The 12,998-nt window shown below is 33.8% G+C and overlaps 1 protein-coding gene across 1 annotated transcript in view; it reads right to left on the bottom strand.

The window, feature by feature from the left end:
* LOC103605841 (anoctamin-3-like) overlaps positions 1 to 12,998 on the bottom strand; it is a 65,093-nt gene that overhangs the window by 32,867 nt on the left and 19,228 nt on the right. The window contains exon 3 of the mRNA XM_008590456.1: positions 3,555 to 3,599. Coding sequence (XP_008588678.1) covers positions 3,555 to 3,599 — 45 coding nt within the window. The remainder of the gene's footprint in view (positions 1 to 3,554; positions 3,600 to 12,998) is intronic.

Below are 12,998 nucleotides of genomic sequence, written 5' to 3'. Positions count from 1 at the left end.
TTTTTTTTTTTTTTTTTGTCTTTTTCGTGACCGGTAAGGGGATCGCAACCCTTGGCTTGGTGTCGAGTGCACCGGCCATTCCTATATAGGATCCGAACCCACGGCAGGAGCGGCGCTGCACTCCCAGCGCTGCACTCTCCCGAGTGTGCCACGGAGTCGGCCGGAAAATGTAACTTCTGAGGTACTGTGATAACAGCTGCGTATACTAAAAACACATGCAATATTTACAAACTATGAGTTTCTATCTAGAGCAATTGTCGGCTTCTTCTGTAGTAGTAAGTCAAAATAGCAGCACAGAATATTTTAACAGACAAGCACAACACATCTCAATATTTGTTTGGCCAATTCTGCTTGAACTTCAGAAAAATTTAGTACAGCAATGGCAGGCAGCTAATATTGTATGTTAGCAATTATTTCATCCAAGTCTATTATGGTAAAATTACTCTGTGTAATTTGAAATAAGAATCAAATCCTGCTGAAAAGTTTAGCAGTGAAAAATTTGAATCTTTTTTTGGCCAAGTAACACTATCATTTAGATGCTGAGTTATTTTTGCTTTTGGTGGGGGGGGGGGAGCATTTTTTTCTAGCCTAAAATAATAAATAAGCAGTATCTGAGGTGATCATTTGCTTCCTCTCATTGTAAAGAAAACCTCTAAAGTCACAAAATTACACCATACCCCAAGTGCCAGGGTACAGACAGGTAGAAAACATTGAATAAGTTATGGAGCATTTACTCTGGCTTTTTAAATTTAGCATAGTTGGCAAAAAGCAATGGGATAGGAATCAGAAGATAAGTTTTCTAGTGCTGAAATTGCCAGTCATTGAATTGAGCTAAGCATTTCCAATCTTTGAGCTTCAGGCTCCTCATTTCTAAAGAGAAGTAATTCCATCTGTCCTACTTCATTAGGTGGCTAGGAGGATCAAATAAAAGGAGGCATTCTTAATGTACTTAGAAAATGCAGATGGACTATAGCACCCAAGGCCCTGTTATGTCTGTGAATTTTTAAATTTTTAAAAAATAAATAAAATACAAGTACTATCACACCACCACTTAGGTCGTTAACAGAGAATAAATAATATTATCAGTTTAGGCTTTTCACACACCCCTCCTGTGAAGGAGTAAATGCTGTCTGATGGTAAAATCCACGTGGTCAGGCCTGGGTTTGAATACTAGGATGCAAGGATCTAGCTTATTAGCTTATTTCAGCCTTGCTCTGTTTTCTCATTTCTTAAGTGAAAAAATATCTTGAGAACTAAGTGGATAATGTCTGACACCACAGGGCACAGCACATGGTAAGCACTCAAATGTTTATGATAACAATGAGGAAAAGGAGTACTATTATTACATTTCTACTGCTGCAACCACCACGTCCATGTCACCAACATAATCTGACACGTTATCCGCATTCCATCAAAACTTTACCGTGTTGGACATCTTGCAAACTAAAGATTTTGTGGCATACTGTGCAGATGACTTCTAGTAGAGATTTGAGTTCCTATGCTTAAATCAGGGGAAAGCTAAAAGAATTCTATGAAAATTGAAAATAAATCTGGATTAAAGGGTCAAACTCTGTATCAATAGTGACCATACACCACCTCCCAATCCCCACAAACAGTGTTTAAATTTTCTTATCCAAACTTAAAATTAAAAAAAAAAAATTCGAATCAGTCATTTCCTTAACTGAACGTCTCAACTCAAACGTGTGACATTCCTTTTTTTCCAGTTCCGTACATCACATAATTTCATACATTCCTTTCCTATTTATTGCCCACCTCTCCTCACATGCATCCACAAAGCCCAGGAACAAAGAGAACTATTTGTAATAAATTTAATGTAAATGGGTAGGCTACAGTAAGGTTCAAGATACTTTAATAATCATCTGAAATAATTGATAACTGAATTTTCATTTCATGAATTTAAACAGAAAATAACAAATATAAAAGATAATAAAACATATTACAACAGATGATATAGTGTTCATTTTTCTAGTTTACCTTTAAGTTTGACCAAAAGAAAAAACAAATTTTTTCCATTATTAAAATTGTTGTTTCTTTACAATTTAATATATACATATTCATTATGCATTCTAAACACAAGTTTACTCTAAAAACTAAATTATGATAGTTTCATATAAATGGATATTTGTTGTGATTTTAATATATAGGATTTTAACCTTTTGGCAAGTCTCTGAAAGATGAACATTTAACAGAAAACCCACTAGCTATATAGTAGCAAAGTCTCCCTAATTCTATAAAAATGCACTGAGTTGCACTCAAGAGATTTAATCAACCATCCAACATTTAGCAGGCATATGCAGAGCAAAACAAGGACAACCTGCAGCTGTAAATCTATACAAAATATTCCAACGACTTTGATGTTATTACGTAAAAATTAATTGGGAGATTTGCTGCATAGACCAGGACCGAATAACCACATGGCAATCGATGAGAGCTCATTCTAAATCAGAGTATTTTAACCTTATAGGAAAATCTAATTAGGCTGAGGAGCATCGTTTATTTGAAACAACAAATAAAAGCCATTTTAGTACAAATATTTTAAATATTCATCCTAATTTCAAGTTTTTTTCTCCATGATTTACTTTTCTCATCACTTAATACTACTGCACCTGAATTTAATGTTTAAAAGAGACCAACACTCTCCTATTATGATTTAGAAAGTTCAAAATTATGTTCAGCAATTTTCTTTGGCAAAGGAACTAGATTTATTGAATCCTTTCCTAAAATGTCTGTTATTCACACTATATGGTTTTCTAGGTTCTGTGTCATTATGACTTGTAATATCCTGCAACATTATTCAATAGAGCATACTCTACCACATTCACATGTTTTGCCTTTGTTAATTAATTCTTTTGCGATGAACAGGAAAATAGCCAAGAATAAGAAGCCTTTTGTTTGAACATTCATTAAATGGAAGCTCATTTCCTCCAGTTAAACAATGTCAAGGGAATTCAGCAGATGCTCTTACCACAATAGGTAAAGAGTGGGTGTTTTGAGGTGAAGTTCTTGAAAAGAAATTAATTTTCAATACTAGGAAGAGAGGCAGCTGGTAGAATTACTGTGAGTCTGCAATTCAAAAGATGCTCTATCTATGGCCTTGGTAAACCACTTCATCACTCTGGACACCAGTCTTTACCACTTCTGTCAAATTGAATTGGGTTGAATGATCCAGAAGGTCTTTGTTTGATCTACTGTTCTGTTACTCTAAGAGAGTCATCATTTACCCATCGATCCTGGTTTTATATGTACTTTTAAAATTAAAATCTCTTAAAATGCTAAGTTGCAATTAAAATCCTACTTCCATAATATGATGTCATGGGAGGCTTCCAGGAATGGCAATGGTAAATAGTAACAAAGAGGATATTTGATTTTAAACACTGTTCAATTTGCCGTAAGTTGTTTTGGAAATGTCTTAATCAATTGATTTTTTCTTCCTAAAATTTACAACTGCTGATATGGGTAATCGGATGTCTTCTTTATCTTTTTTTTCCAAATGTCAAATTGATCATAAAAAAAATTATGCATCACCCACCAACCTGCCCATTGATTTGCTCTTCCGGTCAGTGTAATAGCATTTTTTCCTGAAAAATAATAGAAACCAACAGAGAAAAGTCACAAAAAAAAATAAAGTAAAACCAGTGAGTGACAACATTCAATCATATTGCGCATTTCAATACCCCAAGTTCCGTATGCTTAAGAAACTTAATACATCTGAAATAAGCCAGCATAAAACGAAATACATTGAATTCACATTTTTTAAATTTCAGAATCTAAGTTACTCATAGCAAAGACACTTTAATAAATCAATAGATAACTTTTGAATATAGTATGTTAATTCATTTTTTGAAAGTCTGTCTTCTGTCATTTAATGAACACTAACTGGATTATTTCTTTACATGTTATATAAAGTCATCCATCCATCCATCTATCCATCTAAACACATGTATAATAAGTACTACCGATTTTCCATGGAGTGGTAAGGCTTAAAAATTTAGAGAACAAAAAGGGACTCTGCCTTTAAGGTGCTTCTTTTACAGTTGAGGTGACAAGTAATCAGTCATAATAAAGTGTGACAGTGTAGGAAAACAGAATGCTATGGAAATACCTACGAAAGGGATCTCAATTAGTTTTTACAGAAAGAAGACAAGGAATGCTTTCCAGAATATTTCACCTATCCTAAATCTTGAAGCATGCGTGGGAGTTATCCTCTGGATAAAGGAGTTAACACATGCCATTCTAGAAAGAGGTAGCAGCATAAGAGAATGTTATGGGGCAAGACCAAGCACTGTAAAATTCAGTGAATTGCAACCAGTCTGGTAATAGCTAGAATATATATTGAAAGTTGAGGATAGTGATGCAAGAGGTGTGGGATGAAGGGCAAAGCACACAGATGAGGAGGGGCCTTACAACTAATGCTAGGGTTCTTGGATGAAAAGCAATGAGGACATACTGAATGTTTTAAGTAGGGAGGTGGCATGTCTGATTTTAGAGAAACTAAATTCTGGTAACAGAAGCTAGTTCATCTCCTAAGTGATTTTTCTCTACATCCTTATATTGAAACTCAGGAATCTCATATTTTGAGTCTTCTAAACTGCTTCTTGATCCTCACCACCAAAACCCGTTTCAGAAGATGAGTAAATTCTTCTGTGGTGCGGTGTCTATGAAGCAGGGCTAAGAGTAAGGACAATTGACATTTAGCCCTAATATGTTATTAACTGCTTAGAAAACTTAAAACTTTCTGAGATACTATATTTCATTGCAACCACTGATCATACTGCCAGAAAATAATTTTAAAGGTGTCTCTGCTGTATTCCCCAACAATAAAGGTAAATATGGAATTTTAAGGCTTGCTATATTTATCCTAAACTCACACTTTAAATGTCTTCCCCCTTTATTTTTTCAAACACACATGAAAGTTTTTGTGCATACATTATTCAATCCCTATTGGACTATAAACCCATCTTTTTACTGAAGCTCTTCTACAGAGACTATTTCGCACCATTTAACCCAATGTCATATAAGTGTGCACTGACTATCACCTATAAAACAGAATGTATTCTGTGAAGACAGTAGTTTTATTCCTTTTGATTTTGTATGCCTGGTTCATACTTGGCATATCGATAAATAGTAACCATTCAGATGGCTAATAAATGGCCTTTGTTTAATTCACAGTTTCATTTTTTCCTTCAATGTCTGAGAGCACTTTTCATTTAATAAAAATTTAGTAAGTAAGGCATTTAAAAAAAAAAAAAACTACGTATGCAGGAAGCAGTTTAAAATAATTTTCAACATAACTGCCAGAAAATAATTTTAAAGGTGTCTCTGCTGTATTCCCCAACAATAAAGGTAAATATGGAATTTTAAGACTTGCTATATCTATCCTAAACTCACACTTTAAATGTCTTCCCCCTTTATTTTTTCAAACACACATGAAAGTTTTTGTGCATACATTATTCAATCCCTATTAGACTATAAACCCATCTTTTTACTGAAGCTCTTCTACATAGACTATTTCGCACCATTTAACCCAATGTCATATAAGTGTGCACTGACTATCACCTATAAAACAATGTATTCTGTGAAGACAGTAGTTTTATTCCTTTTGATTTTGTATGCCTGGTGCATACTTGGCATATCGATAAATAGCAACCATTCAGATGGCTAATAAATGGCCTTTGTTTAATTCACAGTTTCATTTTTTCCTTCAATGTCTGAGAGCACTTTTCATTTAATAAAAATTTACTAAGTAAGGCATTTAAAAAAAAAAACTACGTATGCAGGAAGCAGTTTAAAATAATTTTCAACATAAAAAAACAGGAACATGATTAAGAGGAGATAAAGTTTACAACCATAATTACCAGGAGTAGGTATAGTAAGTAATATAAAAATATTACAGAAGAGCTGTCACTTGGATACATCTGTATTGCTGCTAGTCTGAAATATTTTAAAGCAATTTTAAATTTTTTTATTTCGAAAATGCTTTGGGAGAAATAAAGGACAAATGAAGAAAGAAAGTCATACAAGATGAATATACATTCTTTTTAGACCTCCTACATTATAAGAACAAATGAAAATTAAAAATAAAAGACTTAATTCTCCCTGTTAAAAAGGAAAGAGACTTCGCCTCCCTCCCACATCTTAGATCATTTACTTGAGATAACTTGTCATTATAAGCACTTTCTCCTCTCTTTAAAATGTATTATGAATTCTTTAGAAAACTAAATGAGCTTTTGTCAGCTTTCTGACCCAGAGATGTCTTTATCAAGGACCTGGGAGCCCATCTCTTTGAAATGCAAACATCAAAGGAGATACCCCCTCTAACTCCAACTTTTTTTTTTTTTTTTTGACCGGTAAGGGGATCGTAACCCTTGGCACAGCGTTGCCTGCACCACGCTCAGCCAGTGAGCGCACCGGCCATCCCTATATAGGATCCGAACCCGCGGCCTTGGTGATATCAGCACCACACTCTCCCAAGTAAGCCACGGGCCGGCCCTAACTCCCACTTTCTTTGGGCGAGTAGGAGCCTAACTTTGGTGGATGCCTTGTTCCAAGCTGCAAAACTGCCTCCTGTCATGAAAATATGAGAAATTGTACTTTTATTTGTATAAAGCCAATTACTAGGTGAATCTAGGTTGAACTATGTGTGATAAATGGTGTCCTCACATCCTATTACTTAAGGACTAGTTAGTCATCTTGAGCACATGTATGAAATGGGCTTGGCTATATAAAGAGGTGAAATTTCTTTGTCTTTGCAATCTCTTAGTGATTTGACTGTGATGTATATCACATTCTGGTTTAATGCTTATTCAATAATAAAATTGTTTTCTTTCTCTTTTATCTTTGTGAAGAGATTTTCCAGGTTGCAGGGAGATTTTGTTTTTAATTGTATTTTCCCAACAATACACAGCATAACTTTAATCCATGAAGTCAACAATGCTTGCAATTCTCCTTAGTTCTTCTGTTTAAATGAACACACAAGAGGACCAAATCTTTCCCTACCTGTCATCCTCCATCCTGTAATTTATTAACTGCATACTGTTCATGCACAGAGCTTTTTATTTTTCCCTTAATTTTTTATTTAAAATACTGCTATTTTGTACCATGCGTCAATGCTGTATTTATGTACCTATCTACCTACCTATTACAGCAACCACTCAAAATCATAAGTAAATAATCATCTCAATCACTATTTCCAACCAGTGCTCCATACAGTCAATGAGCACATGTGCAGATACCTGCAGGGTCAAGTGAAGAGGGCATTAAATGGGTGGAACCCTGGACACCCTTGCTCCTTGTCAAGCAGAGCTACTCCACTTCTATCTATTATATATATTGTGCTCCTTTTATTATTTTATTTTATTTAATTTTCTAGTGGGGTGTCCATTGCATAAAATATGATCTATCTTTAATCCCAATTGTGATAAAAAGATTGTTCTCAATGTGTTAAAAATATCTTCCTAAATTTTCTATGTTTAAAATACTGTAGGAGGATGAGCTTGAGGAAAAATGTGAGGTTGACCCCATCTAGGAACTCAACCTGAGAAGCCGTAGTGTGACTGAATAAACTTAAAATGTATTTGACTTTTTTAATGTGAGAGAACGAGGTAAGAATGAATACCTTTGAATCAAAAAAAAATTCTGAAAGCAGGATTTGATATTTCTGGAATTTAGAAGACACAAACTAAGTCCTTCCTGATATTATAAAAACTAGCAAGCATGGAATATTGTAACCCTCTGAAATTTTCTTGGTTAGCTTTCAAACATCAAGACCAATATGTAGGACATGTTGCTTTGGAATTAAAGGCAAGAAAAAATTGCTAAAAAAATTTAGGCACATTAAGAGTTTACATATACATTCAAGCAGAAAATTTAGATAAAATGCTTAAGACTCATGTTATACAATAACAGAGCAGAAAACATTTGCAGAAAAGGTTATAACCAATAAATATTTCTGAATAAATTAGTGGCTTTTCTTTGTGGAATCTAAAAGGTAGGTTTTAAAGCCAAATAAACATGTGGAATAGCTTAGCATGGATCATTTTTTTGCACACATTTAAAAAAAATCTTTTTTATAAAGAAATATGCATTTTTTTATATAAGTTCTTTATTATTGTTGTATATTTTAACATGGTCTGTCTGTTCTTGAATGTGATAACAGTTGACATCTGGAGACTAGATTGGCCATCATGAAAATGCTTTGCCTATTAGCTTACGCTTGAGTAGCTTTCTCTTATTATGAGCTGGCTGCTATCCCAAATTTCAGGAGTATCTTATAAATAAATAAGTTAGTTACTAAGGAGTTAGTTAATGCTACATCTATTATTTAAACTGATCTGGAATGATGTTTCAAAAATTCTGTGTTCCAAGTATTTCTCAAAACTGTTTTCCCAAGAACACTAACATCAGAGGGAAATTAGGAAAATTCTACATTGTATAACTGCCTCTTAAAATTTATAAAAGTTTATAAGGAATATTAAAATATTAACATCTCAAGACAATATTCCTTTATCATCTGCATTAGTCCATTTTTTGTTGCATATAAAAGAATACTTTAAACTGAGTAATTTATAAAGAAACAAAATTTATTTCTTGTAGTTTTGGAGGCTGGAAGTCCAAGGTCCAGGGTGGTACACTTGATGAGGGCCTTCTTTTTGGTGGAAAGTCTCTACTGACTCCCACGGTGATGTAGGCGATCACATGGTGAGAATGGCAAGAGCACTTTTTGTGTGCTAACTTGCTTTCCTTATAAAGCCATCAGTGCACACCCATGATGACCCATTAAGCCATTAACTTACTAATCCATTTGTGAGAGCATAGTTCTTACAATCCAATAACATTTTAAAGGCCCCACATTTTAAATACCATATTGGGGATTCAGTTCCAACATGAGCTGTGGGGGACCTTTCAGAGCACAGCACCATCTGTATCAAATTATTTAGGGTTGTGCAATGGGGTCAGGGAGGAGGGAGAAGGAAGGAGGTCAAGGATTAACTGGGTGGGGGACAAGGGGAATAATTGCAATTTTTGGTAATGGGCATGTTGATAGCACTGATCTGGCCATCACATCTTGGGCACAAGTGGTGACAGTCAGCTTTGTACCCCATGAGTATGCATAACCAATTTAAAAAAATAAAGAAAAAATCATTTGGGATTCTTGATATAAATAGAATACCGGATCCCATTCTAGACCTGATATGCCAGAATCTCTGGGCATAGGTTCCAGGTGCCTCTATTTTTACTGTTGCCTAAGTGATTTTAATTCACTTAAAGACTGAGAACCACTTCTTTAAAAATTCTTAGAGTAAATATACTTATTTATTAAATCAGAAATTTAAAAACATGTATTTGGTCACAGGACATTCTTCTCAATATCCTGTGGAACTAGTTTTACTTTGACACACTTTGGAAAATGCTGTATATTTTCTAATATTTATATTATTAAACATGAAAATTTCAATTGTATTTTCTAAAACTTTCAGTAATGCAGTAATCACAAGCTTCTTTTTAAAACAAGAAATTTCAGGCAAGACGTCAAAAAGAAGTGGTAGTAACTATATGTTTTATGGTTCTCCCCCTTAAATGTATCAGAACTCTTCTTTCCAATATAACCTTACCAGAAAATTTAAAAAATGAATATCATTTAAAAACTGAAACTGTCTGACTGAAGAGAGAATCCTCTTCAAAATCTCCCCTAGGACAGAAGGANAGGGTTGTGCAATGGGGTCAGGGAGGAGGGAGAAGGAAGGAGGTCAAGGATTAACTGGGTGGGGGACAAGGGGAATAATTGCAATTTTTGGTAATGGGCATGTTGATAGCACTGATCTGGCCATCACATCTTGGGCACAAGTGGTGACAGTCAGCTTTGTACCCCATGAGTATGCATAACCAATTTAAAAAAATAAAGAAAAAATCATTTGGGATTCTTGATATAAATAGAATACCGGATCCCATTCTAGACCTGATATGCCAGAATCTCTGGGCATAGGTTCCAGGTGCCTCTATTTTTACTGTTGCCTAAGTGATTTTAATTCACTTAAAGACTGAGAACCACTTCTTTAAAAATTCTTAGAGTAAATATACTTATTTATTAAATCAGAAATTTAAAAACATGTATTTGGTCACAGGACATTCTTCTCAATATCCTGTGGAACTAGTTTTACTTTGACACACTTTGGAAAATGCTGTATATTTTCTAATATTTATATTATTAAACATGAAAATTTCAATTGTATTTTCTAAAACTTTCAGTAATGCAGTAATCACAAGCTTCTTTTTAAAACAAGAAATTTCAGGCAAGACGTCAAAAAGAAGTGGTAGTAACTATATGTTTTATGGTTCTCCCCCTTAAATGTATCAGAACTCTTCTTTCCAATACAACCTTACCAGAAAATTTAAAAAATGAATATCATTAAAAAACTGAAACTGTCTGACTGAAGAGAGAATCCTCTTCAAAATCTTCCCTGGGACAGAAGGACACCATGGCAGACAGCCTGGAGACCTTAGGTATAATTTATACAAATTGAGGTCATTTACAGTCTCTCAAGGGAATTGTTTTTAATGCACTTCTAAAGAGAGGAAGCAAAGGATTAAATGTGATTTAAAAGAAAAGTTATGAGAATACCAATTATTCTATCACTAAGAAGTCCTTGAAGTTTATCTGAAAAGGCAGAAGTAAGGGAAATGAAAGAAAGGAGGCTGATTTACTCTAATAGACTTTCAATTTTTTAACATTGGCTAAACCTCAGATGGTGGAAAAAGCTATATGAAAGGTACAACACTGTAGTCTGTACTGCTATTGTATTTATAAGACCTTTTCCCCCATAAAGAGCAGAATGAACATATTTTAAAGTACTGATAAAGAGATAAAAAAAATCTTTGAAATTATGAAGTCAAATATTAGGGGTAAGGCAGATGTATATTACCAGTTGCAATGGACTAAATGGTTGAGTTCACCCAAAATTTGTATGTTGAAACCCTAATACCTAATGGTGTTGGAGGTGGGGCCTTTGGGAGATAATTGGGTCATAAGGATGTAGACCTCACGAATGGGATTAGTGCCCTTATAAGAAGAGGCCAGAGAGCTAGCCAGCCCTCTTTCTGCTGTGTGAGGATACAACTCAAAAGACAGTCCTCACCAGAACCTGACCATACTGGTACCCTGATTTCCAGAACTGTGAAAAATAATTGCTTGTTGCTTAAGCCACCCAGTCTATGGTAATTCATAATAGTAGCCCAAACTCACTAAGACACTGAGGTTATGTTCATAATTTATTCTTCCACTGAATGAAAGTATAGCTGCATCTTAATAATAGGTGCCTGTGCTAGAATCTAAGTTAAATGATGCCCAATTTCCATGCAGACAGCAAAAATTGAGTCAATCTTCTAGGCTCCTGGCAAACATCTCTTTTATATATACTTCAGGGGAGGTAGAAAGTCATCATGTTCACTCAGCCTAAATGACACTTAACCTAATGACATTTTAGCCTGAACTCACTAAAATGACATGCCTCTGATAATCGCTAAGAGTTTCCTCCTCTTCAATCTACAAGGAAATGAGTTTGTACATAAATTCAAATTCAGTTACATCTCTTATTAGAAACAATGGTAAAATCTCAGGAACTGGGCAGGATGAATGCACCTGAAATCAGTTAGAATTAATTTGAAATTGCTTTTAGCAATTTTGGTCTGATATCACCAAGTGTGTTACTATCTTGGGTGTGACACTTCTTTTTCATCCTGTGTTTACATCATGCAGTCAAATTAAAACTTGGAAAAAACAGATAATTTTGTAAAAGTATAAACAAAATAACAGAAACCCACAATCCCACCCATCATAAGTAAGAATTTTTAATGTGTTGTTATACTTCCTTCCAATTCTATTGTTATACATTTCATATTGTCAAAATCATATTGTATGAATACTTACATATCCTAACTTTTATATCTTTATTTAAATTTTATTATTTACTCTTCGTACCCATTTATTTTATAAACGAATTATATTTCATTGCAAAGGTGTATTCCAATCTATTTAAATCCTCTAATGTTGAACATAGAATATATTACCATTTTCCACAATTAAAAATTATACTTCAGTAAATATTTTCAATGCATTTTTAAATTATACTCGTAAGATAATGGAGGCTATAAAAAATCTTAAGGCTCACAGAAAATATTTTTAAATTGAATTTCAGAATATTTTTATGAAATTTGACTCCTATAAATAAAAGGAGGTGATTATTTACCATATCTATGCTAAGTTTTACTACTTGTAAAATTTTTTGATAAGTTAAAATTTATTTCACTGTTTTTATTCTTCATGATTATGTATAACGTGCCTACATACAGTCCAAACAAGAAGAAATCAGAGCAAAGAGCAAGTATTCTCCCATTGTCAGCATATTATCTGAGTGTATATTAATATTAGTAATAAGTCCCAATCAAAGGACTTATTTCAAATAACTTTTTAGTTCCTTATACTTTTCAGTTCATTGTACTGATCTGAATTAAAAACAATTCTCTTAGGCTTCAAGTTATCTAATCATAACACAAATAATATCTCATAAGTCCTTATTTGCTTCTTTCAGGGACCAAATTTTACAAAAATATACAAACTGCAGATTCTCTTAGAAATCTTATCCAACATTTGTATAAGGTACTAAAAAATTGGAAAGACTTTTCTTCCCTTCATATTTTTCTTATTTTTACTTTTATGTTATTTTTCTGCAAACGTTTTTCTTTTTTAAAAAAATTTTATTTTATTTTGTCAATAAACAATGTGGTTGATTATTGTGGCCCATTACCAAAACCTCCCTCCCTTCTTGCTCTCCCCGCTCCCTCCCAACAACCTTATATCCGTTCACTTGTTGTATCAACTTCAAGGAATTGTAATTGTTGTGCCTTCTTCCCTCCCCCCCAGTTATTCATGTATTTATTTATTTATTTTTAGCTCCCACAAATAAGTGAGAACATGTGATATT

This window comes from Galeopterus variegatus, unplaced genomic scaffold, assembly GCF_000696425.1.
Source record: "Galeopterus variegatus unplaced genomic scaffold, G_variegatus-3.0.2 Scaffold6116, whole genome shotgun sequence".
NCBI classification, from domain to species: domain Eukaryota; kingdom Metazoa; phylum Chordata; class Mammalia; order Dermoptera; family Cynocephalidae; genus Galeopterus; species Galeopterus variegatus.
The sequence above is the reverse complement of the archived record's forward strand: the minus strand, read 5'-3'. Positions and strand labels throughout refer to the sequence as shown.